The sequence below is a fragment of the Porites lutea genome, chromosome 10 (assembly GCF_958299795.1).
Source record: "Porites lutea chromosome 10, jaPorLute2.1, whole genome shotgun sequence".
NCBI lineage: Eukaryota > Metazoa > Cnidaria > Anthozoa > Scleractinia > Poritidae > Porites > Porites lutea.
In genome coordinates this window covers 31,783,781-31,811,714 of record NC_133210.1, presented here as the reverse complement: position 1 = coordinate 31,811,714, position 27,934 = coordinate 31,783,781, and the positions used below count along the sequence as shown (strand labels likewise).

At 39.5% G+C, this 27,934-nt stretch overlaps 2 protein-coding genes and 1 long non-coding RNA gene across 3 annotated transcripts; all 3 read right to left on the bottom strand.

Annotated features, from left to right (window-relative positions):
* Positions 1–1,782: 1,782 nt before the first annotated feature.
* LOC140949758 (uncharacterized) lies at positions 1,783–4,900 on the bottom strand. The gene is made up of 3 exons (XM_073398897.1): positions 4,808–4,900; positions 4,223–4,307; positions 1,783–3,254 (listed from the first exon to the last, which is right to left on the bottom strand). The coding sequence occupies exons 1-3, from the start codon at positions 4,898–4,900 to the stop codon at positions 2,089–2,091; spliced, it is 1,344 nt and encodes a 447-aa protein (XP_073254998.1). The 3' UTR covers positions 1,783–2,088.
* Positions 4,901–5,033: 133 nt separating this feature from the next.
* LOC140949757 (uncharacterized) lies at positions 5,034–20,548 on the bottom strand. The gene is made up of 10 exons (XM_073398896.1): positions 19,826–20,548; positions 18,468–18,653; positions 18,182–18,238; positions 15,869–16,120; positions 12,488–14,619; positions 9,497–9,613; positions 8,992–9,036; positions 8,434–8,514; positions 6,033–6,129; positions 5,034–5,374 (listed from the first exon to the last, which is right to left on the bottom strand). Exons 1-10 carry the CDS (start codon positions 20,508–20,510, stop codon positions 5,067–5,069), a joined length of 3,960 nt encoding a protein of 1,319 aa, XP_073254997.1. The 5' UTR covers positions 20,511–20,548; the 3' UTR covers positions 5,034–5,066.
* A 670-nt stretch (positions 20,549–21,218) lies between these two features.
* LOC140950630 (uncharacterized) lies at positions 21,219–26,034 on the bottom strand. Its single transcript, XR_012167204.1, has 7 exons — positions 25,974–26,034; positions 25,582–25,614; positions 25,231–25,389; positions 23,275–23,364; positions 23,077–23,143; positions 22,645–22,718; positions 21,219–21,285 (listed from the first exon to the last, which is right to left on the bottom strand). It is a non-coding gene; the product is annotated as an uncharacterized lncRNA (long non-coding RNA).
* Positions 26,035–27,934: the final 1,900 nt, after the last annotated feature.

The window sequence follows — 27,934 nt, the reverse complement described above, 5'->3', positions numbered from 1 at the left end:
AATTATACTTAAAATCTTCTTCCCTTCTGGGAGGAACGCTGATGAAGTCTGAGTGATTCGGACGAAATATTCGTTTCGTACCTTATTTTTTTCGCGAATGGAATTTTCTGCTCTAATTAATAATAATAATAATAATAATAATAATAATAATAATAATAATAATAATAATAAAAGAAGAAGAAGAAGAAGAAAAGGGCAATTTAAGTACCTACTAGTTTTCGCTGAAATGCCTAAAAACGATGGTACTTACATTTATACAATGATACAATTACAATACTTGTAATCTGGATCTCTCGTTAAGAACAAGTACTTGCCTAAACTAAATATTGTAAAGTTTTGCGTGATTTTGCAAAAAATGCTATATTCTGCAAGCGTCCCGGCGCTCGTACACATCGGCCATTCTCGTCACTAGGGCCACGCCATCGGTTGGCTTACGAGGACCACTTAAAAAAACCGACGGGCCCTGAGGACGAGAATGTACACATACGAACAGAGCTGCGCGCGCGTATTGAACTCGCTAGAGCCCATTTCGCTCATATTTTCCACAGGCGCAGTCAAGGCAACACCCACCGCCCCACCCACCAAAACACCGCAAATTCGCCAAACCACAGACGGCGATGATGATTTTGTGCATGGAATCATCAGTGGAGCCATCGTTCTTGGAATGATTTTGATGATTTACGCATGTCACTCATGCTACATTCGTTTCTGCCGTAACCGACAGGATAACGCAGGCGCAATTCTTCACTTGCCAAATATGGTGCAGTTACCGTCCCAGTTTCCCATCGGTCCTCCGTTTCTTCACAAAGATGATGGTATTACTTTAGTAACCCAAAACTGAACCACATTATTTTCAGTCAGTGGGAATGCAATAAAAAAGAGGAGAAATTCTTTTTTCCGGCCACAGGCTCGGCTGGGCCTCCAAGGTCGTCAAACGTTCGAGGTGTTGTGTGTTTTTTTCTGTTTGTTTCTTTGTTCTATTGACTGATATTTCATTTACTGTTAAGGGCAAGGGTGTATAAAAAACTCAGCTAACGTAACAAACTGCCCATTTTTCTCAAAGTATTGAGCTTCTTTCCGTTAAAAATTCTGTGCACTTGAGTAAAATTACGCATACCTATGGAAAATCATCACTTAAATTTGTACACTATTTATTGTGAACGTTTGTCACCTCTGCTAACATCGTCAAACGCATAGGATAAGTGGAGGTTGGAGTGGGTGGGTACCGCGTGCTCCAGAAGAGCGTTGAGTTTGAGACTGGCGTAGAAGGAAAGGAGTACTACTGTTTGAGAATTCCCACTATTACAAAGGGATAAGTGAAGGGTGGAGTGGGTGGGTACCGCGTGCTCCAGAAGAGCGTTGAGTTGGAGACTGGCGTAGAATGAAAGGAGTACTACTGTTTGAGAATTCCCACTATTACAAAGGGATAAGTGAAGGGTGGAGTGGGTGCGTACAGCGTGCTCAAGACGAGCGTTGAGTGGGAGACTGGCGTGGAAGGAAAGGAGTACTACTGTTGGAGACTTCCTACTACTATAAAGCTTGAAAACTATCAGTAATTTCACGGAACGCTAGAAGTACTTCTTACGATTAATTTTCTTAGCATTTCGCATAGAGTGTGCCGCGTAAGACGATTAGTGACTAATCAAATTTAACGAGGAGTTCTCACTTAAAAGCCGCCAAATCTTCTGGATACTATCCCCCCTCAAAGGATGCTATGACAAGGGGAAAAAGGGAAACAATGCCAGCCTTAAAGACAGTACAAATCGCACAGCAGAACTACAGTTTTTTTCAATCCAAAACTTTTAATAAATACTATATACAATAATACATACACAAGAAATTCACAGCTGAGAAAAATTGAGAATTTAAACATGGGAATTTTTGTACACTGTAGTATTCTTGCTTATGAAACTTGCGTTAGATTCATCCAAAAGAATGTGTTGCGTTTGCTGCCAAATTGTACTGAAGAATAACCGATTTTTTTAAGTCAAAAAGTGATAAATACATATTACAAAGATAACTGCAGCATAAATTAGGCTTAAATTGGACAATTTAATCAATTTTACACCATAAGAAATTCATTGCCGCTTATTGACTGGGCCGAGTATTAGAGTCAGTCGAAGGATTTCGTTCGTGTTGAACTTCTGAACTTCCTCTCTGCATACCAGACGGAGAAAGAAATCCGGGCATTACTGGCGGGCGTATGACGGAAGACATTGGACCACGAAGATGCGGATCACCTGGACTTGCACTTGGCAGTAGCGGTGCCTGCAGTGGGGCTCTCATGCGGTTTCCGTAGGGATAGGAAGAATATCCCGGGATTACTGGAGGCTGCGTGACTAAAGACGTAACAGGACCACGAAGATGCGGATCACCTGGACTTGCACTTGGCGGTAGCGGTGCCTGTTGTGGGGCTCTCATGCGGTTTCCGTACGGGTAAGAATACCCTGGTATTACTGGCGGCTGCGTGACTGAAGATGTAACAGGACCACTAAAATGCGGATCACCTGGACTTGCACTTTGCGGTAGCGGTGCCTGCAGTGGGGCCCTCATGCGGTTTCCGTACGGGTAAGAATATGCGGGGATTACTGGCGGCTGCGTGACTGAAGACGTAACAGGACCACTAACATGCGGATCACCTGGACTTGCACTTTGCGGCTGTGGTGCCTGCAGTGGGGCTCTCATGCGGTTTCCGGGGATAACTGGCGAGTGTGTCACTGAAGAAGTAACGGGACCACTAAATTGAAGATACGGATAACTTGGACTTGCACCTTTCGGATGAAATCCATACTGCGGGGATCTCATCGTTTCATGAGGGAGGAGGCTTTCCAGATTATCTGTCGAGAGGGTATGGGTTGATACGCCAGGACCAATGAAATAGGGATCATCTGACATCGTAATTTGCGGTTGCACTCCATGAAGACTTGCTCCTTGCATTCCACGTGGGGAAAGAAATCCCGGGATATCTTGCGGGCAAGTGACTGCGAAACCATCGAGATTTAAATCACAGGGCATTGTGTTTTGGGGCTGAACTCTCTGTTGTGGTGGATCCTGCATTCCACTCAGGGGAAGATGTCCAGAGTGAACAGGAGGGAGAGCAACTGTAGAAATGCCAGAACTGTGGGGATCTGCGTATCCTGGAATTGTACTTCGCGGTTGCCATGATGATTCCAGCAGCACTCTGTGACGGCGGGGATGTTCACCTAAGGGTGCCAGGCTGTGGCTGGAGAAATGTGACGTAGGAGTGGGAGCTCCTAGAGAAAATAAAATAAAAATTAAGATCCCATTAGTTAACGTAAAAGTACAGTGTAAACGACTGGTTTCTCACTCGTGGTCGTTTAAGTAGATTTCTCCTTTTCTAGCATTATACGCCCTCTTAGGTTATTGTACAATATTAGAAATTAAAGCAACGCCCACTTGAGTTGAGTATACACAAGAAAAAATCCAGTTTGGAGATATTAGAAGACAGACTGTAGAAGAAAAGTGCCTTCAGGCCCCAGTAGTTCAAAAGGTGAATAGTGCTATTCACTGGGTATCTCACTATCTAGAGGTTGGTTTTCACTAGCGACGGAGTCGAAGTCATAATCAGAAGCGTAGTGCTCATGATCTAGTGAAAACAGCGTTCCGATTCCACTTAGGTTCCGCTTATGATCTACTGAAAATCACCTGTCGGAGTCGGAAGTAGAAGCGGAAGAACTAAACCAACCACAGAGCGTGTGAACGTGCATAGTGATTGGTTTATCCTTCCGCTTCTACTTCCGACTTCGACAATCTTGTTTTCACTTGATCATAAGCGGAACGTAAGCGACGGAGTCAAGCGGAGTCGGAAGAAATGGAAACGTTCTGACTACGATTCCATCGCGCTTATGACTTCCGCTTACGACTTGATTGTTATTAGGTCATAAGCGCTCTTACGACTCCGCTTACGACTCCGACTCCGCCGCTAGTGAAAACCACCCTTAATGGATAAAGGTGTCGGTTTCTCAAATACTTATCCTCTGGTTAGTCATTTTTCTGGTGGATTATGATAGCGCTATTAACTATTAAAAAAGGGGCCTGTATCTGTGTATTGTAGTAAGGACGACAGGACTGTTTAATCAAACAGTGCAGCACTACGATAACTCCTGTACATTGTCTTATTGGTGCTCAAGTCAGTCACGGCGTTACTAGCTTATTAAATTGTAGAATTTTGTTTTAGTTGTAACATGGATGGAAACCTTACCAGCAGAATGGAGAGGCGCTGGAACTGGTCCTCCAGTTCCAGGATCGTGTGACGGCACGTCCTGAGTACTGGGGCGAGTGTCTCTCTGAAAAAGGGACCAAAGGCGGAATATTGGATATCGGTACGGAAACAAAGTAAACGTGTGATCTCCTGCTAACAATCATTTGACAGTTTTTAAGATCACTCAGCTAAGCGTATGATCTGGAAAATAATTAGCTGACCCTTTCTGTCAAAAGTTAACTCTCTCTAAGATGGATACCAGCTCCAATTGTCTGTCTTAAAGTGGTGTCTGTCTTACTAGTATAAAGAGTTTAGTTACGGTAGAATGATCGAAAAACTGCAGAAAAGAGACCAGCACCCGGTGTCCGTCTCACCGGCAGAGTTTTTAGTCTAATAGAGAGGTTGGTTACAGGGTTGTACGTCGAGTTATAGAACACGTTTATTGTTTCGGTATAACACGAAATTCATGCGTGATATAATCACGACTAATGACATGACGTAACAATCGTTGATTAGTAAGATCATTACTACTAGTTGCGAAACTTGAGAGACACCAACGGGTACGTGAATATTATTCTTATTTACGGTTTGCTTTAACATTTCTTGACTGATTGTAGTTCCTGTTGATATCTCTACGTAGATTTCGAATTTCTTTATATCTTCTGTATTTCTGTACATTTTGGACGAAATAAACCATGTGCAGTATTTGAAACCTTGGCGACTCGCAGCTAGCAGTACATTTATAGCCCAGCGAAGTTGAATAACTCTCCGATCAACACGTTTTCACTGAGAAGGCGCCTGTTCCATGAAGTCTCTCTCGGCAAATATAAATCCTAGCCCATGATTAAGAACAATTTCGTGAATACAACCTCATTACCTCATTAACAGACAAACAATCCACCTCGGGCTCGTCCTGTGTGACTGTAGACAGGTCAGAACCTCTGAGAAGATGCGAATCAAAACCCGAGGATCCTCCAGGTGTAAAGATGGTGGACAAAGCACTGTGGTGATAGGTGTAGATATCAGGGGAGGAGTAATTCTGTGAATATTGAACGTTATGAAGGGGGGTACCACTGAAGGGTGCAGCAGGTGTCAGACCGTGACTGGATCCATGCGCTGTAGGAATGGACGGCACTGCCAACATTGGATCAGCTAAAGGAAGAGATAAGGATTCCACGTCACATGTTGGTATAAAGGGAACCATTGATTTCAGACTGATAGAATTCTAGAACATTTATCACTTTTTAATATTATGCCCCCCCACTGTTTTACTACATAATTTTAGAAAATCAGTGTCAACAACGCTCACTTTAGGTAACACCGGAAAATGTCTACATCGGAACAGGACAAAGAGGATCTTTTCCTTTTAAACTTCCTTAGTGACTATTTTTATTATTTGTATGTCTTTCGTTTCTGTATATGGCAGCTAGGCCCGGTCCGTTAGTTAAATACTTATGACGGTTAGTAATACGTAGAGTAGCTTTTTGGTCTATAAACAAACTAATGAATCAACATAATCGTGGAAGTCCGATTTCTTTCATCAACATTACGGCCAAGATGTGACAACAGCAACTTGTCGCACGTCTACACCGCAATTATTAAAAGAAGGAAATCTCAGAAAAGAAAACACTGACGTCTGACCGCAACGAACTTATGTACAACTTCTTTTTAGTGCTCAGGGTGTTAATCGCCAATAGGTTTGTTACATCTGTGATTAGCAAGGCACGAAACTGTGGGGGTGGGGTGGGGTGTGTGTGTGTGTGTGTGTGTGTGGGGGGGGGGGGGGGGGGTAGGGGACAATAAACCTTACCAGTAGGATCAGGAGGGGCTGGAAATGTTCCCACGGTGTCTTGATCGTCAGCGGGGAATGGTGAGTCGTGAATACTGAGGCGAGTCTCTGCCAGAATCTGTGCGGCGAGTGGTGGAAGAAAACAAGAGTTGATGATTCTGATAGTGGAGAGTGGCACTTGCCACGACTGGAACAGGCTAAGAGTTGACGAGCCAATAAGATGATTGAGCATGAAAGAAACTCTTCTGTTAGTAATGAAAACAAGACATCTTTGCTTAAAATGCCAAAAGTGCTCTACTACAGCAATAACGGTGAAATTTGAAAGTCAGTAAACATCACAAAGATCCACATTATCTACCAAAATCCGGCTTGTAAAAAATTCACTTACAAAATTCCGGAAATTTTTTCAAAGTGCACTTAAAACGATTAAATCGACTTCCCGAACGCTAAAAAACGTGAGGTCGTTTCCAAAACCAGAGGTATTTCCGAAACTGATTGCAGTCCGTTGCAATATTGTTCGGACAGTAACGTCCAAACTTATTTGAAAAGCCATCGTTGTAAGAAAACCGTCTTGGTATGACTAGAAACTAAGACCAAAACTAAGAAGTGAGCTAAAAGCCTAAGACAACAGAAATGACTTTTTACTGTTAGAACTGTTTTGGTTTGACTCAGTTTTTATGACATCGCGACAAGAAAAAAACAAACAGCGTGAAACTACTATGATACAAAAAAAAATTTCTTGTGCCCCCAGTTTCAGCTTATAGGTGAAATCCTGAAAAGCTGAAGAAAGAACAACAACTTTCATATTAAAAAGTTTGTAACATAAAATAACTGATTCACAAAAACATCCTCAGTAAGATAAATCCTAAACGCCGTTTAATAATAATATTCAAGAAAGGCTTCGTGAATCCGGCCACGTATTACCTCATCAACAGACAAAACATCCAACTCGAGTTCCTCCTGTGTCACTGTAGACAGACCGGCAGAACCACTGGCTGGGAGATACGGATCGCTAACCAAGGATCCCTCATAGATATCAGGGGAGGAGTAATGCGGTGGATACTGAACGGGCGCTGTAAGAATTGACGGTCCTGCTAACATGGAATCAGCTGTAGAGGTTAAAAGGAAAAAATAATGATCCTAGAAGTTACGTGATGGCATACGTAAAGGTTAACCACTTATTTCAGATTCATGAACTTCAAGAACATTTTTCCTTTCCTAAGTTACGCCCCCTCGTTTTACTACACAACTTTACACAATAAATCTAAGCAACGCTCACTCTAGTAAATACCGGAAAATGTCTACATAGGAACGGGAGATAGATGAACTGTTTCTTTTACACCTCTCGTTGCAGTTTATGGTAGCAGAGCGGAGGTCTGGTCCGTTAAATTTAACAAATATATTCCATGTTGCCGTGCGTCTGTTCAGTAACAGATCACAGATGACGTCAAAATGTGGTAAAACAAAAAAGTGACAAACGAGTCACAGTGGTAGTACTGTGTAGAGTGCCTTTTTGGTCTATAACCCGACTATTGAATAAACATAATGGTGGAACTCCGATTTCTTTCACCACAATTACGATTATGAACCAGGGGCCTGTTATGGAAAAAATGTGACAGCAGTATTAAACTTGTCGTAACTCTACACGCACCAAAATTGTTAAATCTCACAAAAGAAAACTGACGTTTGACCGCGACGAACTGATGTACAACTTCTTATTAGTGCTCAGGGCGTTAATCGCCACTAGGTTTTGTTACATCTGTGATTGGGAAGGCAGGGAGGGGAGGGGGGGGGCAAGAAACCTTACCAGTAGGATCAGGAGGCGCTGGAAATGTTCCTACGGGGTCCTGTTTGTCAGCGGGGAATGGTGAGTGGTGAATGCTGAGGGGGGAAGTCTTTGCCAGAATCTGTGCGAGTGATAGAAGAGAACAATAGTTGATGAGCCTGTTCCAGGCTCTTAGATAGTGGAGAGTGGCACATTCCACTATCTGAACGCCTGGTGCAGGATAGGAGTTGATAAGCCAATAAGATGATTGAGCAAAAGAAACTCTTCTACAAAGACAGAACCTAAGTAGCTGAACCAATATTCTGTTCACTGGTCGGTTCTAAGCCTCAAGCTCTTTCTTTGCTTAAAATGCGTAACAAGGCTCTACCCAGTACAAAGAGAACGTTGACATTTTCATGTCATGTCACGTTAAGATGGTGGATAAGGCACTGTGATAATGGGTGAGGATATCTGGTGAGTAGTAATGCTCTAAATACTGAACGTGAGGTACACAAAACGCTTCAATCGACCGTCCACGATAGTATGATTATACAAATATTCATTTTACTAATGAAGTCGAACTCGAGAATGCCTTGAAACGGTCGACACGTCATTTATTTTAGCGTTAATTTTAAGGGTAGAAGTCTTATTACTTACCTGGTCCTGGTTGTCTTCTGATTCATATGATGACATTTCTTCAGCTGTTTCTTCTTCAGACTGGATGATTCCTTCCTCATCCTGTCACAAATCACACACTTAACACTATACACCACCCATTTCGTATCTTTTAGGATCGTTATTTCAGTCTTCACGTACACAACGAGAGTTTTAGTCCCTAATTGAAAATGCCATAGTAAATCTAATCTTCTAACAGTGTCACTATTTTCCCTGATAAAGGAACCAAATAATTGAGGAAAGTCTTGTTGATAAAAAAGTGAATCTGTATCAAAAATCTTAGATATCAGGAAGAGTAACGTTTAGAGTCATACCATAAAACTTAAAAAAATAAACATCACGTCATTAAGAAAATTCAAATTACATTAAAATGTAAGGCAAGTTTTTAAATCTGATAAAACACGGCCGAGAACAAGCAAAAAAAAGAAACAAACAAACAAGTAAATACTAACAAACCCAACCTATCAACTATTAAAAACTCGTAAAAAACACTCGGCTACACATTCGGCTACTCATTGTGTTTTAGAACCGATAACTCACCCACTCTTCCTCTTCCTCATCCTCAGATTCAGATAATGAATCGACCTGACAAAAAAACACAACACTCAACATTTCCGAAACGGATTGCAGTCTGTTGCAATATTGTTCGGACAGTAACTTCCACAACTAAAAGACATCGTTGTAAGAGAACCGTCGGTTTCCGTATGACTTAGCTCACTTGTTAAAAGAAGTGAGCTAAGAGTCTAAGACCACAGAAATAACTTGTTATTTTTAGTAAGACTTATATTCAACCACACTGTTTTGATTTGACTGATCAGTTTTTATGAAATCGCGACTAGAAAAAAAAAAACAGCCTGAAACTACTATGATATAACACACATTTCCTGTTCCCTCAATTTCAGTTTATAATAAGCGAACTCCTGAAAAGCTGAAGAAAAACCATACGTTTTTTAAACGGTTTTTTTTTTCAGTTTTTCTCCCCAAGCAATAACAGAACTTAAGAAATATTATACTCGATTTTCTTTTGCCAAAGTTGATGACCAACCTTTTGCCTTTGCGGCTGTGATTCATTTGATGAGTGAGAAAAGAGACTGGGGTACTTCTTTTTCCAATAGTCTTCTGATGGCCATTTATGTTCAGGCTTGGGGTTCCCTCTGGTACGCTACAACAAATCACAAGATAACACTTGCACCATTCAACTTTTAAAGCAACGTTTAAAAGATCGAAAGTGTAGGTTAGCTTTTAAAACCTTTCTTTAAGTGATAAGCAATTAAAGGGTAAAAATAACCCCAGGGGTTAACTACCAAGTGATGTGGACGTGAATGCTCATCGGACATCTAGAATTTTACCCTTAACCCTTTAAGCCCCATCATATAAAAATACAAATTCTCCACACTAGTGTCCATACATTGCCTCATAGAATTAGTTGAGGGAACTTGATAAAAGATCAAAGTACTTCCCCTATGTTTATCAGTTTATTACTTCTCCTAACCTTTTCTTTTGATAATGTTTTGATATCGCTAAGAGAAAATTCATGTTGATCACTCTTGGGACTTTAGGACCAATCTGAGTAAAGCTCAAGCTGATTCCACCCCGAAAAGAGGTCATTTCTAAAACACATAGTCAAAGTAGTACTATAGAAATTTCTGCTTGCGAAACGAGACGTTTTTCTTCTTTAATTTAGTTATATTTAGGACTAAACAAGAGATTTTAGTCATTTTGCAATCCGTTCCGAGGCCTTATTTAGTTCAAAGTCTTAAAATCCGCATGCCCTAAACAGTACTAATTTCGTCCTGAATGGTCTTAAGAGTACCGCTGCGCTAAAAAACTTTCTAGTGAGTGTTTCAAAATTAAGGCTGCTTTTCACTAGCGACAGAGTCGGAGTCGGAGTCGTAATCAAAAACGTGGACCTTATGATCTAGTGAAAACAGCGTTCGATTCCGCTTACGTTCCGCTTATGATCTAATCAGATCTTACAATCTAATCAGATTGTCACACTCGGAAGCAGAAGCCGAAGAACCAAACAAATCACAAAGCGTGAGAACGTGCATTGGGATCGGTTTATCCTTCTGCTTCTGCTTCCGATTCCGACAATCTGGTTTTCACTAGATCATAGCGGAACGTAAGCGGAGTCGGAAGAAATGGAAACGCTCTAATTCTTCTGACTCCGATTCCGGCGCGCTTATCACGCCGCTTATAACCTGAGATCAGGCCCAATTTTAGCGGTTCTCATGCATTCTCTCTAACGGCTACCGTTAAAAAATCGCCTTGCCCGCCCGAAAGTAATTTTCAAAGCGAAACGAAAACAGAGCCTGATCTCAGGTTACTCCGCTTACGACTCCGATTTTTGATTTTCAATAGGTCATAAGGGGTCTTACGACTCCAACTCCGACTCCGTCGCTAGTGTAAACCAGCCTTTAGGTTGCTGCGCAAGACGTTCCTCATTTTTCCTTGTCAACCCCAAATTTCCGAATTTTTGTGCCGTTTAATAGTGATTAGAACAGAAAAAGCAAGGGACTCACGAACTAAAGTTCTGTTGAAAAAAGGAGTTAAAAATACGAAAAAGAGGGGAAAACGACAAAACCAACAAAAAATACATCTGACTTCTTGGACGCACCTCTCGCAGCTTAAAGACCACATTCTACTTTTCAACCCCTAAAATTTGCATGGAAGACTTTCAAAACAATAAAATCAAATAATATACTCTAAAAATGTGCGAATTATTGAAACCTTGGAGCCCTTTCTTCTATTAGCTTCTATTAACTCTTGGTCTGATAAAATTCTCACAGATCGGTTTTTCCTTAGTGGGGGTTGGGAGGGGAGGCGCAGAAAAACCTGCGTCTCGTCTGAAGAAACGGTTGCTGCGCTGCATAATGAAAGGCGGGAAAATTCTACCACGTGGGTAGTTATATAACCAATCAGCTGTCACCACGTCACAAGCCTTCTCCACGCCACTTTGAATGACAGTTTGTTGATTTTGTAGTTTGTTGTTCACTTCAGTTGAGTTTGCTCATCAAAGAAAACTTTCAACGCAAAAATACTCAAGATGGACACAAAAAGAATGAGAAAACACCGTAAAATGCCAGTTAAGAGGAAAATTCGTCTCATGTACTCAGGAATTTGTCAAAGGATTTGTGCAAGCTAAAGGAAACTACATTTATGAACTTCAACTCATTCATACAAGACGCAAAGTGACGCAGGATTTGTTGTGTTCGTCGTAAAACTGGAAAACAAGTAACCGACAAAAATAGACAGCTAGTACCAAAGAGGAGTGCTTTACCTATGATTAAATGTATGGTGTTAAATTTCAACTAAAGTGTCTCAGAGGAATTATATTTTTTGTGGAACGCTATCTCAAAAACCTACGCTACAGTGAGGTTATTTACGGGAGGACAAGCATTTACCGAAACGCAAGGGACATTCAAACAAAAGGACAGCTCTGAAAGGACTTCTTCGTTTTCTGGACTCTCAAAGAAACTTTACTTGAATTTTGCTGATTTTACGAAAACCTTAGCGATAAAAGTGAAACTGTAAGTGGTTAACTTTTTTTCTCTTGATTTTTGCAAATTTTGTTTGTTTGAATTCTCGAACATGACCAGAACATATTTTGACTTTATGCTTGCTATTCATCATTTTATGAAAAGTAATGAATTAAAATTGATTGAGAAATTAATACAATGGAATTTTTGTGTTAATACATATATCACAAGTTTGTTAAGTGAGCTCATATCGAGTTGAACCAGACTCAAAGAGAAATTTCATATCTGCTCGCTGATCCATTATTTTGCACAGTGCAGACACCTTCAGATTAATTTACTTGTTCTCGGTTAAAACATTTTTTTGGATTTATTTTAATGAATTTAAAACGATACTTTGAATCTGCTTAAGTTTGTGATTTGTTTTCAAAAGAAAATCTCGTGTTTTGTCGAGTATAAAAATGACAAGGAAAGGAAAATGGCGAAAGGCAAGAGCTGAGTAGAAATAAACTGTAAACAAAGAATAAAGAAACAAATTGCGATAAAATTGGAAAACTTACGTGGTAGAATGACTCCAGATCAGTGATGTTGCCGTGCTGCTTGATGGCTGATGACAGATCCATCACCTGCTGTGGAGTCATCTTCACTCCTCTAAGCCTCAGTGTCCCCAGGTGAGGAGCGCAGCTAAGATGTTTAATCAAGCTGTCTACTCCTGCACCAGGAAGAGGATTGTATGACATGTTGAGCGACCGCAAGTTTGGTGCTTTTTTAAATACATTGTTGATAAACAACTCCACAGCAGGTGATGATGTTACATTGATATCCTGGAGTATTAATCTCTTCAGTTTGTGTGTTACTTGGATGCTCCTCAGCAGAGACTCTGTTACCTCAGCATCCAACACTTCACCGTCTAGTTCACCCCGAACCCATATCATGTGTGGAGCGGTGATAAACGGCATAATCTCAATCATCAGTTCCACTTCTGACCTGTTCACAGGCCAAGCTTCAATCCTCCGAACCCTGGAGAGACCATGACGCTTTGAACAACAGCTGCTGCTGCTCTCTTCATTTGACTCGTCACCATTCATGTTTGCCTTCTTTGTTGTCTCTTGTTTACTAATAAGCGCCTTTGTTATATCACAAGGAAAAGGAATGCCTTTAAGTTTATTTTTAACAATTTTATCTAAATAAAGGTGAGTTTTGTTTTCTTCTTTCTTTAAAAAAAATTCATCAATGCTACGCCATGTTGAGATGCTTAAAAATTCTGATGCTTTCTTTTCTCCTGTAGAGCTAACAATAACTGCATTTAATTGTTGTGTTAAAATGATTAAATTACTATAGTCCTGCTCTGTATACTTTTTAAAAATGTTTTCATTAAAAAAAACGTAGTTGGGTGTTTCGGTAGTTTGAACTAATTTTTCCTGTACGATAACATTTAGCAGCTTTGCATTAATTACAAGAACTCCTCCTAAAGAGGAAAGAAATGTAGGAAAGAGGTTTTTTCTTGCCTCAGCTGAGCAGTAGAAAAATAACTGATTACAAAGATTAATAAAATTTCTTTGTTCTTCTGACAAGTCATTCTCTGACGGTGTTTCGTTGTCGAATTCACTGTCGAATTTAAACTCTGTCAGTTCTTCTTTCTTCACCGCCATTCCAAGTTGAATCAGAATGTCGCGCGCGGCTTCTTCTGACAACTCACCAGCAAATTTGAGCGCTTCGTTTATTTTAAAGATCTTTTCAACTGAGTCCACTTTTGACAGGGAATTGGTGCCTTCAGCCTTTTTAGATGTCAGCTCTTCTTTCAGGAAATTCCCAGCCAGGTATTCTTGGACGGATTTGTGAATAAAGTACACGCCTTTTTCAGGATTCAAACTCGCCATATTTAGAACCTGAAAAAGGCCGACTTCAATCAGCCCCTTGATCAAAGTGTAACCAGCAGGTAACTGCCTAACAGGGAAATAAAGTTGGCCTTGCAAAAGGGCTTCAAAGGCCAAGCGTCCTAATGCGTATAATTCATCTGAGTAATCTTTAACAACCACTGACTCAGCAGACTGTTTTTCACGCAAGTGATTGAACAAAGTCTTAAGAAACTGCGCGAAGATGTCTGCGCGTTCCTTAGGTAGTTCTTCGCGTTTTGTTTTTGTCCAGAGTAAGCACAACATTAACAGCAAAAGCGGAATTTGTGCCAGTTCGCTTAGGTCGTGCTCCTCCAAGTATTCAAAAAACTCTCCAACATCTTGATCATCTTTCAAAAATTTACGAGCGAACTCTTTCTGGCGCTGATCATTAAAGCCGTCAATTTTAAATTGAGCATCACTACAATTTCTCAACGTCTCAGCTTTCATTTCCCTTGAAGTAATTACAACACAACAATCTCTTAATTGGCTTTTTTTCCAGATTTTGAAGACAGGTGACTCGTTTTTTGAACTGTAGACATACTCATCGTAGCCGTCCAAGATAAGCAAGACTTTTTCTTGATGGTGACAAACGTAATCATACAGGTTGTGTACGGAAATTGCACCTTTACTATCCAGCACTTCAGAAGCACCCAGAATGGACGGAACATCTTGAAGATTACTAATGTCACATAATCTCACCAGAAGGACAAGATCAAATTCTCCTAATGTTTCTGAATATCTCTGCTTGGACCAGTCAAAAGTTACTTTCTTCGTGAAAGCGGTCTTGCCGATACCTAGGTGACATTATGAACAAACTGTCAATAGATCTTGATGTCATCTCAGATTTGCTTTACTTTTATAATGTGAATTAAGAGAATTTTTTTATTTTGTTTATTTTTTTTTTTTTTTACGGAATTATGTTTAAACTTTTTATCCCAGGTTTCTATTTCTTTTTATCAAAAGCAGTTTCTTGGATAATTTTCTGTATTCTTTTTAGAGTATCTAATCATCAAATTGTAGACAAAAAGAATTAAACTGAATTTGCTTTTGAAGCTTTCACATCTGAATTTAAATTTCGCATTAACCCTAGGTTATCCTAACCCGGCCCTAAATAGTTTGTGTATGAAGGGTTCATTTCCATTGTCTTTATCATGAATAATTTTGAATATGTAAATGAGATACCATTATCGATGAATGTAAACTCCAGTCTTTTAAAGCTAAGAATTTCAAAATGCCCCCTTAGAGGCAGGGAAACTTATTTTCGGCATAACTCTAGAGGCATTAGGGCCACCCATATAAATATGTTGTTCACTCTGCATATACATATGGCTTAAAATTTAACCCCTGGGCCGAGTTGTGCAAAGCTGGGTTAAGAAAATCCGGGTTAGTGCGAGATTTGAATTCAGATATGAAAGCTTAAAAAGCATTTCAGTTTTAATTCTTTTCGTCTACAAGTTGATGATTGGAAGCTAAAAAATAACAGAGAAAATTATCCAAGAAAATGCTTTTGAACACAGAAAAAATCGAATCCCGGGTTAAGCGCTAATCGGCCTTTGAACAACTGGGCCCAGGTTAGTGCACGCAATTCGGCCTTCAAACAACTGGGCCAATCAGCCAGTCATTAGTCCGCTATTGTGAAGGTTGCAGTGCAATTTTTTCCTTGGAAGACTTTTTATTTTAGTTTTATCCTTTTACCATACATTTAATGAACTTGAATTTCAGATAAAATTGAGCCAATTATTATTACCATTATTACAACATTGTATGCCTGATTGCTCTAATGCCAATTAAATATGTTGTTTATTAACAGACTAGTTAACTGAAAAACTTTGTTTAAACTTTTAATTTGTTCATAATAACAACAGACAAAACTTTCCATTGGGTTTGACAGCATGGTCAAAAAATACCCCACTTGGAAATGTACATGTCAGCAAAACACTCAAGAAAACTGAACATCACCAGCTGATAAATCGGTGGATTAATTATGCCAGTAGACTAATGGTTTCTGTGTTCTTCCAATTCTTACTCAATTCACTCCATTACCTGGCTGTCCATAAACCAAAATTCGTTTTAGCGCAGGACGAGGGCCTCTACTGCCAAAAATCTCAGTGTAGTGGTTAAGTTCCTTTTGTGTTACTCCTCTGGGTGTCCTGTGATCCTTGACCCAAGACAAGTCTGTGTAGATCTCATCAATATCAACAGCAGAGTTCTGGTCCCATGGAATGATTTTGACTTTACTACTGGTTTCATAAAGTGATCGCAGCTGTTTCTGGCACTCCTCAAGGCATACAGCATCTGTTAACAAGGATTTTTTCGTCAATTCCAAGAAGTTTTTTTCAATATAATTTATTGCACTGTTGATTGAGTTGATTAGCAACCCTTACCAGGAGGGGCAGACTGCCAATTTACAAAAATTAATAAGAGAAACAGCACATGGATGAATGATCGCCAAAAACAAATATTAAAGACAACAAAGAAATGCTCAGAAAAAAGAAATCCAAAACCTTAACAGGGAATCAACCCCACAACCTTCCAGATAGCGGTAGGATACTCTAACCACTGAGCTATGGGTGACTCATATGGTGAGCAGGTCATAGGTTTTTATTTTGTTGAGGTAGGGTAGGTGGGTGGGTCGGTGAGTGGACAGACTGAGACTAAATAATACCACAACATCATTTTCAATTTCCTAAATTATTGAATAATTCAAACACAGCTGGAACAAAGACAAGAATGTTTTCAAGAAGTTTCATTTCCCATCTGCTCTTCCTTCAAAATATTTGACATGATGCTAAATGTTTTCCCAAAAACATGTCTCACCAAAAACAAGCCCTTTTTAAAATCCCCATGAAGATAACGCAAAAATGCAGGGAAAGTGATAGAAGTAGGGAGGAGAGAAAGCAACAGGGAAAAGTTGAGGGGACTGTGTCACTTTTCAAAACAACACTTATATTAATTTTATTTTAGCATTATAAGGAACAAGACAGCATAGTGTTGGACTTGCAGCATTTTAGAAAATTTTGACTGATCTTTTTGGCCAGATAGGGATTAGAAAACGGATAAAAAAATGAGCTTCCAACAGCATTTTTCAGCAAAATTTCCAGAAAAGAAAAAGGGGTTAGAAAACACCAGGCAAAAATGGACTGCTCTCTTGGCAAAGACATATCTCACAATAAATTAAGAGAAAACTGTGCTCTAGAATTTGAAAGATTGGTGTTATTTATACTGAAGCCAGTGTTCATCAATCATTTAATCTGGAAGGGCGTGTTTAAAACACAAAATGCCAAAATGACGAAATGAAAAAATGACAAAATGACTAATTAGCAAAATGACTAAAATTATTTAAAAATAATAGATATTTTCCTTTTCCTAGTAATCCTCCCTACTATTCTAGTTTAGGTAGAGTTGTCACATGCACTCCACACTATTGCACAGCGATTTTTGCACAGCCATAATCTGATTTAAGCCTCTGGTGGCGAGATTGTTGTTACGCAGAGCTTGTGTGGTGTACGCATGCAAGCTCATCACACGTGCCGAAAATACCGTAAAATTCCAAAAATAAGCCCTTCCATGTATAAGCCCCTCCAAATATAAGGCCCCCAAACTCGTAACGCAAAAAAACCCTTCATTAAATCACCCCTCCAAATATAAGACCCCTGGGGGCTTGTACTTGGAAATTGCCCTCAAATACAACATAAAACAAAGCAAAACAGTAAATTTCCTGTCAACTATAAGGCTAACCAAATCTATTTTGAAACACAAATTTCCGTCCGTAGATAAGCCCCTCCAAATATAAGCCCGTCCAAAAATAAGCCCCTCAAAAAGAGCCTTTGAAAAATATAAGCCCCGGGGCGTATTTTCAGAATGTTAAGGTACCTCGATCGTCCGTGGGGAAACAATACTTGAAGATGAAGGACTAAAAAGTCCAAAGTCAAAACAACTTGCTTTTGTCCTAAACTGGGTCAGGTTTCAAATCCTCAGTGGCTCACTTATACCCAAATATTGTTCAAGTAACCTCCCCCCACCCCCCTTCCCCTGGGGGGCAGAAACTGCCACCATTTTGAAAACCGAGAAGCCCCTGGGAAGAGGAGATCAGAGGCCCTTAGAACAAGAAAGATCACATGACTGCAATAAGTCACGAACAACAAGATTAGTGAGGCTTATTTTGCATGCTGAGCATATAGTTTCGCCAGTTCATAGAAGGCAAAGAAAAAAATAACAACTGGACATCACAAAAAAGACAGGGAGTTATTTGTTTTTACTGGTTAGGAAAGTCATTTTGCCATTTTGTGTTTTAAACACGCCCTAATCTGAAAATGCTCCTGGATATAGTGTAATAATTCATTGACAGGATAGTACCTGGTATCTGTTTGTCTGGCTTTGTGGTTGTCTCTGGCTGATTCTTTGCTGTCGAATCTGTAAAGAAGAAAAGTATTATAAATTTGAAAAGCCCCTAAAAACCAATTTTTCTTTTGGCCTTTGTTACTTGGTATTTTTATAATATTACTGTATGATTTAAGTTTGAAACAGAGAGAAAAATTTGAACCCAGGATATATAATATTGAAACAGTTTACACAAAAATATCTGAACAGAAAATTCATCACTATTAATAATCAATCACTATGGAACAGGGATGTGACATACCTTCGTAGTGCGGCCATTCTTTAAAAACAACAGGATCATTTAACATGTTGGACACAAGAGAAGCTGCCATGACAGAAGCAAATGACTTCCAGGACTCATCAGAAGTATTGCTCTCATCGGAAAAATGTGATATCCCTTTAACAATCACCCATTCAATGTTCATATCATGAGCTGCAGCAAACAGTCCTTTAAGTGGAAAGAAAAAACAGAGGATAATCGATCCTTATTTAATCTACTGTAAACAAGAATCTAGCACAGCTAATTAGCTCAAAATTTTTCTCTGCGGTGTAGTGACTGAAATTCATAATCTTTTAAGCTCATTAACCCATTCGCCCCTGAACCGCCGGTATATAACCGCCCGTGCGGATCCAGGTCCTTTCTACCCTTTGTGACATCATCAGTTTTAACGGTCAAGGACAACTTTCTTCACTAACTTGTGCAGAGTGAAGAGATCTTTCAAACCATACCAGAATGAGCACAATTCAGTCAAGGACACCCGAGAAAGAAGCAAAAAACCACGTGACATTGACCTGAAAATCTCCATGAAAATCTTGTTCCATTACCCACCTACCTTTCCTTTCACCTAATCCTAAGATCCTAAAAGCTTTCCTAAAAACTCTTCCCACCAAAATGAAGCCTACTAAATGCCCAGCAAGAGAAAAAAAAAATGAGGCAAGAAAAGCGAAAAAAGAAGGGAGGAGAGAAAGCGAAAAGTAAAAGTCAAGACTGCTGTGTCACTTTTAAACCCAAAAACTATCTCGAAATTTTGCTTTCTGCGCATGCCCGAACTTCGCAAGCTGATATTTTGCATCTGCATCAGAAGGCCGTGAAGTGTACGACCTGTAAACCGGTTTGTGGTAAGTTTTAGCTCTTTATAGCACGACAGTGACCAGAAAACCACTCGACTAGCTTCAAAACGCGTTTTTCGGCAAAATCTCCAGGAGCGAATGGGTTAATAATTTACGTTCCTGGCACAATAATAATAATATAATAAACTACACCCAACAATAACTTAATCACACTGTCACAGGGTTATCAAAAGTAGCTGGCTGCCAGCAAAAATCGCCGCCTACTTGGTTAGTATCAGCCAGCAACTCTGCTTCGCATTTCTTTAAGGATGGCGATTTTAAACAAAATATCCCTGGGCTGGCCGCTAATACTTTGATAACTCAGCCGTCTACTTCAAAACGTTCTGACAACCCTGTTGTCCCCATTGTGGTCCCATAGTCAAACATGATTGGCAATTTAGGTACCGTACAGTATTCATGCCATTGCATGGTCACAAGCTGGTTCTGTCGAGGGACAATTTAGAGTTTTAGACCTCAAATTGAATGTTAGTAATATGCATATAATCTTACCTTCCCCTCCTCTTTCAACTGCAGTCACATGCGATTGAGACATACGGCGTTGTTTGGTGATGAATTGACTACCACTGAATATGTCACTTTCACGGTGTACCTGTACTGTTTCTTCCCCGACTGGATCTTTTAATGGTGGCTTCCAGCCTTCAGTTACAAACAAGTTAAGGTTGCCAATATTTCTTCTTACTGGAGTTGTGAACTCTTCAGTTGAAAGTTTAGAGGATACCACTACATCTCCTAGCTTAGTGTCTTGTGATTTTACACCCATGCATTTGCCAACGGAAAAAGCAGCCTTGGGTCTCAGTTTCATCACTGCATTTTTAACAACATTTTGAGAGCCACCTGGACCAGAAGAACCTTTATAACATCTCATCAAAGCAACTTTCAGTGCCTCTTCTCCAGTTTCTGCACCCATGGTCCCAAAGTACACATATCCCAGGGTCTGGTGATAACTTTTAAAAGAATTTTCCAAGAAAGTATAACAAGCTAAAAACTCACAGTCTTCAACTGTCAGCAAAAGAATGTCAACAGGAAGCTGGACATCACTCCAAGGGTTTGACTTGTTTGGTAGATCTCTCATTTTAGGCACTTTAATACTTAGAGGAGGAGGGGCATGATTTCTTGACATCTGATGATCAGGATCAGCACCTCCATTTCTTTTAAGGTCTTGATGCTGTGCCATTGAGTCTCAGTTAAAGATTTCCCTAAAGAGTGTAAATTTAAATTTTAATATGATCACTACTGAACATTAAATAACTTGAACAACTTAATGAAACATAAATTATTATTATCAACAAATTACTTTATGTCACAGCTATATTTTTAGAGAGTCAAACCTCTCTTAGTGGACACCACTCACAGTGACCAGGGGAAGCATCCATCTTCAGGTAGGAGATTGAGGTGCGTGTTTGCCTCACAAAAGGTCAAATGCAGTGTTTGTAAGTGCCTCTGAGTCCATGAATAGTTAGTGTCCACTTTTAGTAGAGGTGTCTATCCACTTCACAAAGGTCAACATGCAGTGTTTCTAACTTCCTGGTAGGGTCCACAACTAGTTATCGCTATGGAAAGGGGTCCATATAATCACAAAGATCAATATGCAGTGTTTGTAAGTGTCTGCAAGGACCAAGCAATTTATGAGAGATTCCCACTCAAGGAAGGTTGACCAAAAATGCACTCGATCTTCAGTATTAGTTTCTGGGACCATGACTAAGTCTATGCTTAGGGGAGGGGTCCATTATATTAGCAAAGGTTTGACTGTACTATGTATTAGAGGTTCAAACAAACAGTGATCAAGGCATAATATGGTATAGTGATGCAAGAACGTTTTAAAGTTTACAATGTTAACTCCGTTTGCCATTTTACTGCAATCAATTTAATAAACTCAGCTAAATTACCTCCTTTGATAGCGTCACACCATTCAACTAATTGTATGTGTTTTATTCAACTGACATAAAATCCTAAAAAATAATAAAAAGATGGTAAAGATGACGTCAAAATGTGAGATAAAATGCTATTTTGAAGCCGTGCAAATTACTACAACAACCCCAAGGATTGCCCCCAGGGGGGGAGGGGGTACTCAACAAAGTTCTATACACTGGGAGGCTCCCAGACATATTATTTCAATTACATTTAAAAAATAGTTCTTTAGCTAATGGTATATTTCCCAGGACGATTGGAAGTCCCCAAGGGTTAATTACTTCTCTATCCAAGTACGCGGCAAAAGAGGCAACATAGACAATTATCGTGCAATATCAGTTATCTCTATAATTGGCAAAGTATTTGAAAGAATTATCTATCATCAACTCTTTGCCAATTTATCGGATCATAGTATTTTGTCTAAGCACCAAAATTCGGATTCCATGCGCTTCATTCAAAAGTTACAGCCTTATTAGAGGCCTGTAATATTGATATAGGTAACGTTAACACTGTTGCTTTTCTTGACCTTAGGAAAACGTTTGACAAAGTAAGTCATGATATTCTACTGTCTAAATACGTCTTTATAGTTTATCACGGTCATGTTACCCATAAATGTTTTTCCTCCTGTTTGGATAATCATACTCCGAAATGTCTTGTCAATGGTTCCCTTTCAGAATGTTGCACTGTTAAGTGTGGTATTCCCCAAGGAACAACATTTAGGGCCTCTACTGTTTTTTCTATATCAATGATTTGCCCAATTGGCTGTTTCATTTTGAACAAAGACTGTATGTTGATGATACCCATGTGACTTATTTGAATGGCAACATCCACTCCATTCAGTCTTCCCTAAATGAAGACTTGCTCAACATTAATTAATCACTGGCTTATCACAAATAAATAATTTATTAATGTTACATATGACTAAAACTGAATTCATGTTAAATGGCTCAAGGCAAAAGCTTAATAATTTACCTTCTCTGCCTTCCTTAAATATAAATAATATTCTGAACAAACATTCTAATTCCTCTAAGTCTCTTGGCGTGCTTATTGATGAAAATCTAACATGCGAAAACCATGTTGACACTATAGTACACTATATTAAAGAAAATTGCGTCTGCTAACCCATCAATCGTTGTTTGCCCCCTGCTGCCTTACATGCTGTCTATTACGACCGCCAATCACATTTTGACAACTGCAGCGTGCTAAAGGGTAACTCGAACGCCTATAGGGTACTGAGAACAACCTCCTCCTATAAGCCATTATAGGGAGTTACCACCCCCCCCCCCCCCCTGCCCCAAGGGGCAATTGCCCAAAATAAGTTATAATTATTTGGTTAAGAGATATATCATATCTACATCAAAACACACTTACAGCAGAGGTCACAGGGAATATAAACTTACTTTCAGAAGGATAACTTTAATCTTGTGTTATCAGGTGGTGACATCTTCAGAATCTTGGTAACTGATCTACAAAGCTAAAAAAAATGTCATGCACTCAACACCTTTTCACGTAACGGGTGATTTTAATATTTCTGATTCAACCTCAAATAACACAAGTGATCCCTGTAGTTACTTCTTTTCCTCTTGCCTTTTTTTTTGCTTACATTTCACTACGATTCCACGATTTGACTGAAAGAGATATCAAATGGTCTTTGCGAGCGTAATTTGGCGACACACTGCAGATCACTGCAGCAGTGCATAAAATAATGTAGTGATAAAACTCGTCTTGCGAGCATCAAACAAAAATAACAATTTTTCCACCAGCAACAACCTCTTTTTTTTTTACAAGAAAATGCCTATTAATAAAAGTAATAATAACAAGCTTAAGCTTACCTTTCCCAGATGACCGATGTTGATTTCACTGAGTGTTCACGATCACCATGTGATCAGTGCACACGATCTGGAAGAAAAAATGTAGTTTACATTGTTAGCTAGACAAAGTGTCAATGTTAACCAAAGGGAGAAAGGCCTTAACATCTTTCATTTTACTTTTCTTCACAACTTACATGTAAATCAGGGATGGAAACTTACCTTACAAACAGACTGAAACAAAACACTTTTGAAGGCTGGAGATCTTCGAAAATCTTCACTTTGAATAGTCCCAGTGCCCGCTCGGTTAACCTGCAAAAATTCCTTATTAACCCTGTCACTACTAAAGCGGCCAAAAGCGGCCGGCCGGAAATGGCCACATTTTTCCTAGAGCGGCCAAAAGCGGCCACGAGAAGAGGGTGCAAAAAAGTGCGCTGTATACCCTAGGTAAGGCAGTCTTTGTCAATATTTATTGTTCCATTGTTATGGGCAGGCACAAACCAATCAAATCACGAGAAGTGCGCATACAAAACTATTGCATGAGGCGAGTAGTGAAGGGCCGAAGTTTGGCTTCGCTCCAAGACGTACGTGCGTGAACCTTCGCACGGGATTTGTACACTGGATTTCTCTTATGCCATAAAACACACCAAAAGCCAGATGGTTGAGCATTTCCTTCTTTTGTCTATTTGATTTTAAAAGAATTTAGTTCGCTAGTTATAATATAATTATAGATATTCAGTAGATTTGAACGTGCTTTAGGCTTGTATTTTATCTTTGTTTGTCAATATGGCCGCCGCCGAATCAATGCGATTTTTGGTTCCGACGATGATAGTAAGAGTAATTTAAGTTTGAGTGATGTGAATGTTGATGCAGACTTATCTGACATTGAAGTGTTAGATTTTCTAAGGAGGAAAGCGGCGAAAGTGAGTCTGAAGACAGTAAAAGCGACAACAACTCAACCGCAAGTGATAAACGCGAAAGTTTCAATTTCAGATGTTTACACTTCTCGCATGGGCGGCGTGGATCGTGTTGATCAGCTTCGTTCTATTTATTTGTTTGGGGTAGCAGTCAAAAAAGGGGTATAGATACATATTTTGGTTCCTCTTTTATGTATTTGTTTGTAATGCTTTTGTTCTTGAATCGGAACGCATTGGATCGAAGCGCAAAACACTTGATTTCAAACTTGACCTCGCACACCAACGATCGATGGTTTATTGCAATGAAAGCAAAAGCGTAGATGCAACAAGATTCCAAACTGAACCATGCTGTACCCTCAAATCAATATGTTTCAGCTTGTATGGAGGGCAGAAAAAGGAAATGTGTACAGTGCATAAACAGGGCGAAGAACACTCAAGGGCTACAACACTACAAAGTGGAAACAAGATACGAATATAGCATTTTGCAACGTGGCACTATGCCGAACAGGCTATGACAATGCCTTAGTCTTACACAGTTAAAACTGGCTTTGTGAACACAAATCTGGCATATTTGTTATATTCTAACAATTTCCCTTGTTTTGCTGTAAAAAAGTAAGCCATATTGTGATGGATTACAAAGAAATTCTCATTCAAAGTCTGACAATAGGAACTGCAAATGGCGGCAAATTTGAATTTTTTTTCATTACTTGCGATTTTATCTTAAATATCTTGTGAATGCAGGGATAGTTATCTTTATTAATTGTTTAGACTTATACAATGACTTCTTGCCTTCATGTCTGTGTAGTTAATTGTGTGAAACAAGGCTCTGAAATCTACTGAGCATGCATGTTTTGATTAAGTATCACAGCCATCTTAGCTCCTTGATAATTGTTCAGGAAGATGGGGGGTTGGGGGCCAAAAGCCTGTAGTAGTGAAAGGGTTAAGTAGAATCCTGCAGATATATTGGTGCTTGAACCTGGAAAATCACGCGATTTAAGAAGCGCTGCAATAGTTAGACTACTTCCATTATCTTCTTTCTCTGTATTTCATTTTTAAAAATTAAGCAGTTTTGTATATCTATTGCTGAACTCCTGACGACAAGAACTGATGCACTTATCTCAAATGGAATGACTCCCGAACGACGTTACAAACAAATGATTCTATTTACATAAAGCGTCACCCCCGTTACACTTTGTCACCCGATCGAGTTAAACAGTCCGTTAGTTTGTTAATTACTCTGATCTTTATAAAACTATCTCACCGTAAGAGCCAATTTTTAAAGATCTCAATCCGCCTAGTTTTCAGAAGACACGACTGAGGAATGGAAAATCATGCCTTATTTCATACTGGCCTCTGGATACTGGCTGCCTGATTACATGAAAGACTATGAAATCCGATTGAAAGGGTACTGTAAGCTAGCCTGTATAACAACAAAAAAAAGCACTCTTTGGTCTTTTACACTAAGTGAAAAGCAAGCTTATAACGAGATCATATGATGTCGAAATCTGGCAGTCCCCATGACATGACTTCAAAAGGAGCCCTCCTGGACTGGTCAAATTATCCTCTGTGATTAAAAACTAGTAAGAATGTGTAATGTAAAATAATTACAAACCTCTTTCCAAGTGTAGATGATTACAGCATAAAACTAAAAAGAAAGAGAGAAGAAAGCCGCGGTTTAAGCTGTTTAAATTTACCAAGCCTGTTTATAGGAAGTTGTACTGTCTGTACTAGGTACGCGCGTCTCTAAGGCGTGTCAGGTGTGGAACGCGGACTTAGGGTAAGATGAATAACTCTTTATCTTTGAATTAAAATGTGCAGTGACCGCAAATTGAAAATCGGGAGATTTGATTCTCTTAGTGTTAGGTAGATCAAAAATACGCGCGTTGCCCTCTTGCAGATCTCTTGTTAGAGATCGCAGGTATAAACAGCTTAGAAACGACTGTGGCACTCTAAACAAAAGAGCTCTAAATGGCTAAAAATAAAGTTTAAAAATCTAAAACAAACCTTTAAACTCGATGGAGGAAGTCGTAAGAGAAAACGAAGCTCAGAGTGGGTCCTTGTTGGAGTTCAAGCAACGCAATTCTTTCCTATAAAACAAACAACTGATTGAAATGGATTTCGCATTCCTCGGTGGAAGGGCATTATGTTGATGTTAAGGACTACACCATTCATTCGGATCTCAGAGTCACACGATTTAATTCATGAGCAATAGCCAATTTAGAATACATCCATTTAGAGTAGATATGTTATTACTTAATTAATATACATCTGTTTAAAGACATAATGTTGGTGCTGTGCCATCAGAAGTAGAAACTGAGATCTAATTATTCAAGGTCAAGACACGACGCCATCGTCAACATCGCAGCTACGACTTGGCATTGATGGGGAGACCGACTTGTTAGCAAATTCCTTTTTCACCTGAAGTAAATTATAAATGGTGAAGGAGAAACTAAAAATCGAAGAGAAAATACTGATGTGAACGATCGCTTTGGATGAAATCGAAATTGACTGAGATTTATAAGCACAGGTTGGGTGCGGCTGTCTACTGAGCTCACTTTTGAGTGCGGCAAACACAAAAGTTGATCTTCAGTTTGTTTGAAATACCTTTAACACTAAGAAGATAAAAAATCGATATCAAACCTGTATGTCAAGTGCGATTACTGAGAAACCGGCCTCGAGCCTTACAGGAAGTCTACGAACTAAAACCTAGTGCGGAAAACTACTTTTTTTCACAGTGTTCGCTTTGCGTCACACCAGGTGGTGTGCGCACTACGATTGCGATGCAATAGCGTTCATATCCTTGCACCTTAAAAGGCCCATTGTTATGTTTTTTTTATGAGCGAAATTTTTCACCGTTATCAAGTCTTTATGACTAACGTGTAAATTTAAAACCTAAAATACGTCGTTAGTGGAAACTGGATATTACTAAACCCAAGAACAGTGAAAGTGGAGAAAGATAGAGGTCGCCGATTCCTGTCCTCGGGACTTTCTAGACCTTTCTACAGAGAGTTAAAAACGCCAGACAATGGAAGCATTGAGGCTCTTGCATACCTGCACTTCAGGAACAGACGAAAAAGAAGTGGAGCGTCCGTATCAGAGGATGTGAAGTGCACACTGCCTCGTGGCACAGCACACAGCAGCTTTATGCAATAATTTTCAGGAATGACGCGTACGTCAACGCCTAGGAACCAGGTGCTTCAGTAATTAAGGTCACGCGATATCTAACGGGCCATTGGCTATTCAATGTACATAATGGAGTCCAATTCGGTCTGTAATCATACGGGTGATTAACAAAATCGGACGACCGCGTAGCGGGAGTTCCATTTGTTTAGGGTTAGGGTTAGGATTTGAGAATTTTGTTATAGTTATGATTAAAATGGAAATAAGGAGTCTGTTTTGCCACGGATATAAATTCCGATCACCACCATTCACTGTTTCATGCCTCAAAAGGATTGTCCGTATTCAAGTCAGTTCAGAAAAAGGAAAAGAAAGTCGTCGACTTGTGTTGACTTCTTTGATAAAAGTGAAATTTCACGTCGTATTCGTCTCATGACGGGAGAAGAAATGTACCAAAAACTGTACTGCACATTCAGAATCTTGTTTTGCTCGGTTGTAATTGCATAAAAAAAAGTTCTCTGTTATGTGGGATGAGTTTGTTGTAAGGTTCCCTTCTCTGCTCAGCTGTGAGAGGTTTTTCTTCGGGAACTTCGGTTTCATCCCGAAACCATCATTTCAGATGAATTACATTTCGATCTACAAAGTGTCTACAGCCTTAGTTAGGAACCCTCAGAGGGAGAGGTTTATCAGTTCGTGAAACTGTCAGCAAGTGTCAACCTCTCTAAATAAAGCGTTATTTTTAAGCTGTCTACTAAGGCCCTTTCTCATGTTTTCTCATATCTGGTTTCTGAATCCTTACTAAGATGTGATCGGTTTTTTTAAAACCGCAATAGGTTAGTCTCAAACTC

Excerpts from the sequence above, each read along its gene's own strand:
- LOC140949758 (XM_073398897.1), bottom strand. The coding sequence starts at position 4,900 with ATGTACAGAAATACAGAAGATATAAAGAAATTCGAAATCTACGTAGAG. Across the intron at positions 4,308-4,807 it reads AAGAAATGTTAAAGCAAACC|AGAGACACTCGCCCCAGTAC; the intron begins GTAAATAAGAAT and ends TCCCTTTTTCAG. Across the intron at positions 3,255-4,222 it reads AGCGCCTCTCCATTCTGCTG|GAGCTCCCACTCCTACGTCA; the intron begins GTAAGGTTTCCA and ends TATTTTCTCTAG.
- LOC140949757 (XM_073398896.1), bottom strand. The coding sequence starts at position 20,510 with ATGGCACAGCATCAAGACCTTAAAAGAAATGGAGGTGCTGATCCTGAT. Across the intron at positions 18,239-18,467 it reads AGAATGGCCGCACTACGAAG|ATTCGACAGCAAAGAATCAG; the intron begins GTATGTCACATC and ends TCTTCTTTACAG. Across the intron at positions 14,620-15,868 it reads TTTGGTTTATGGACAGCCAG|GTATCGGCAAGACCGCTTTC; the intron begins GTAATGGAGTGA and ends AATGTCACCTAG.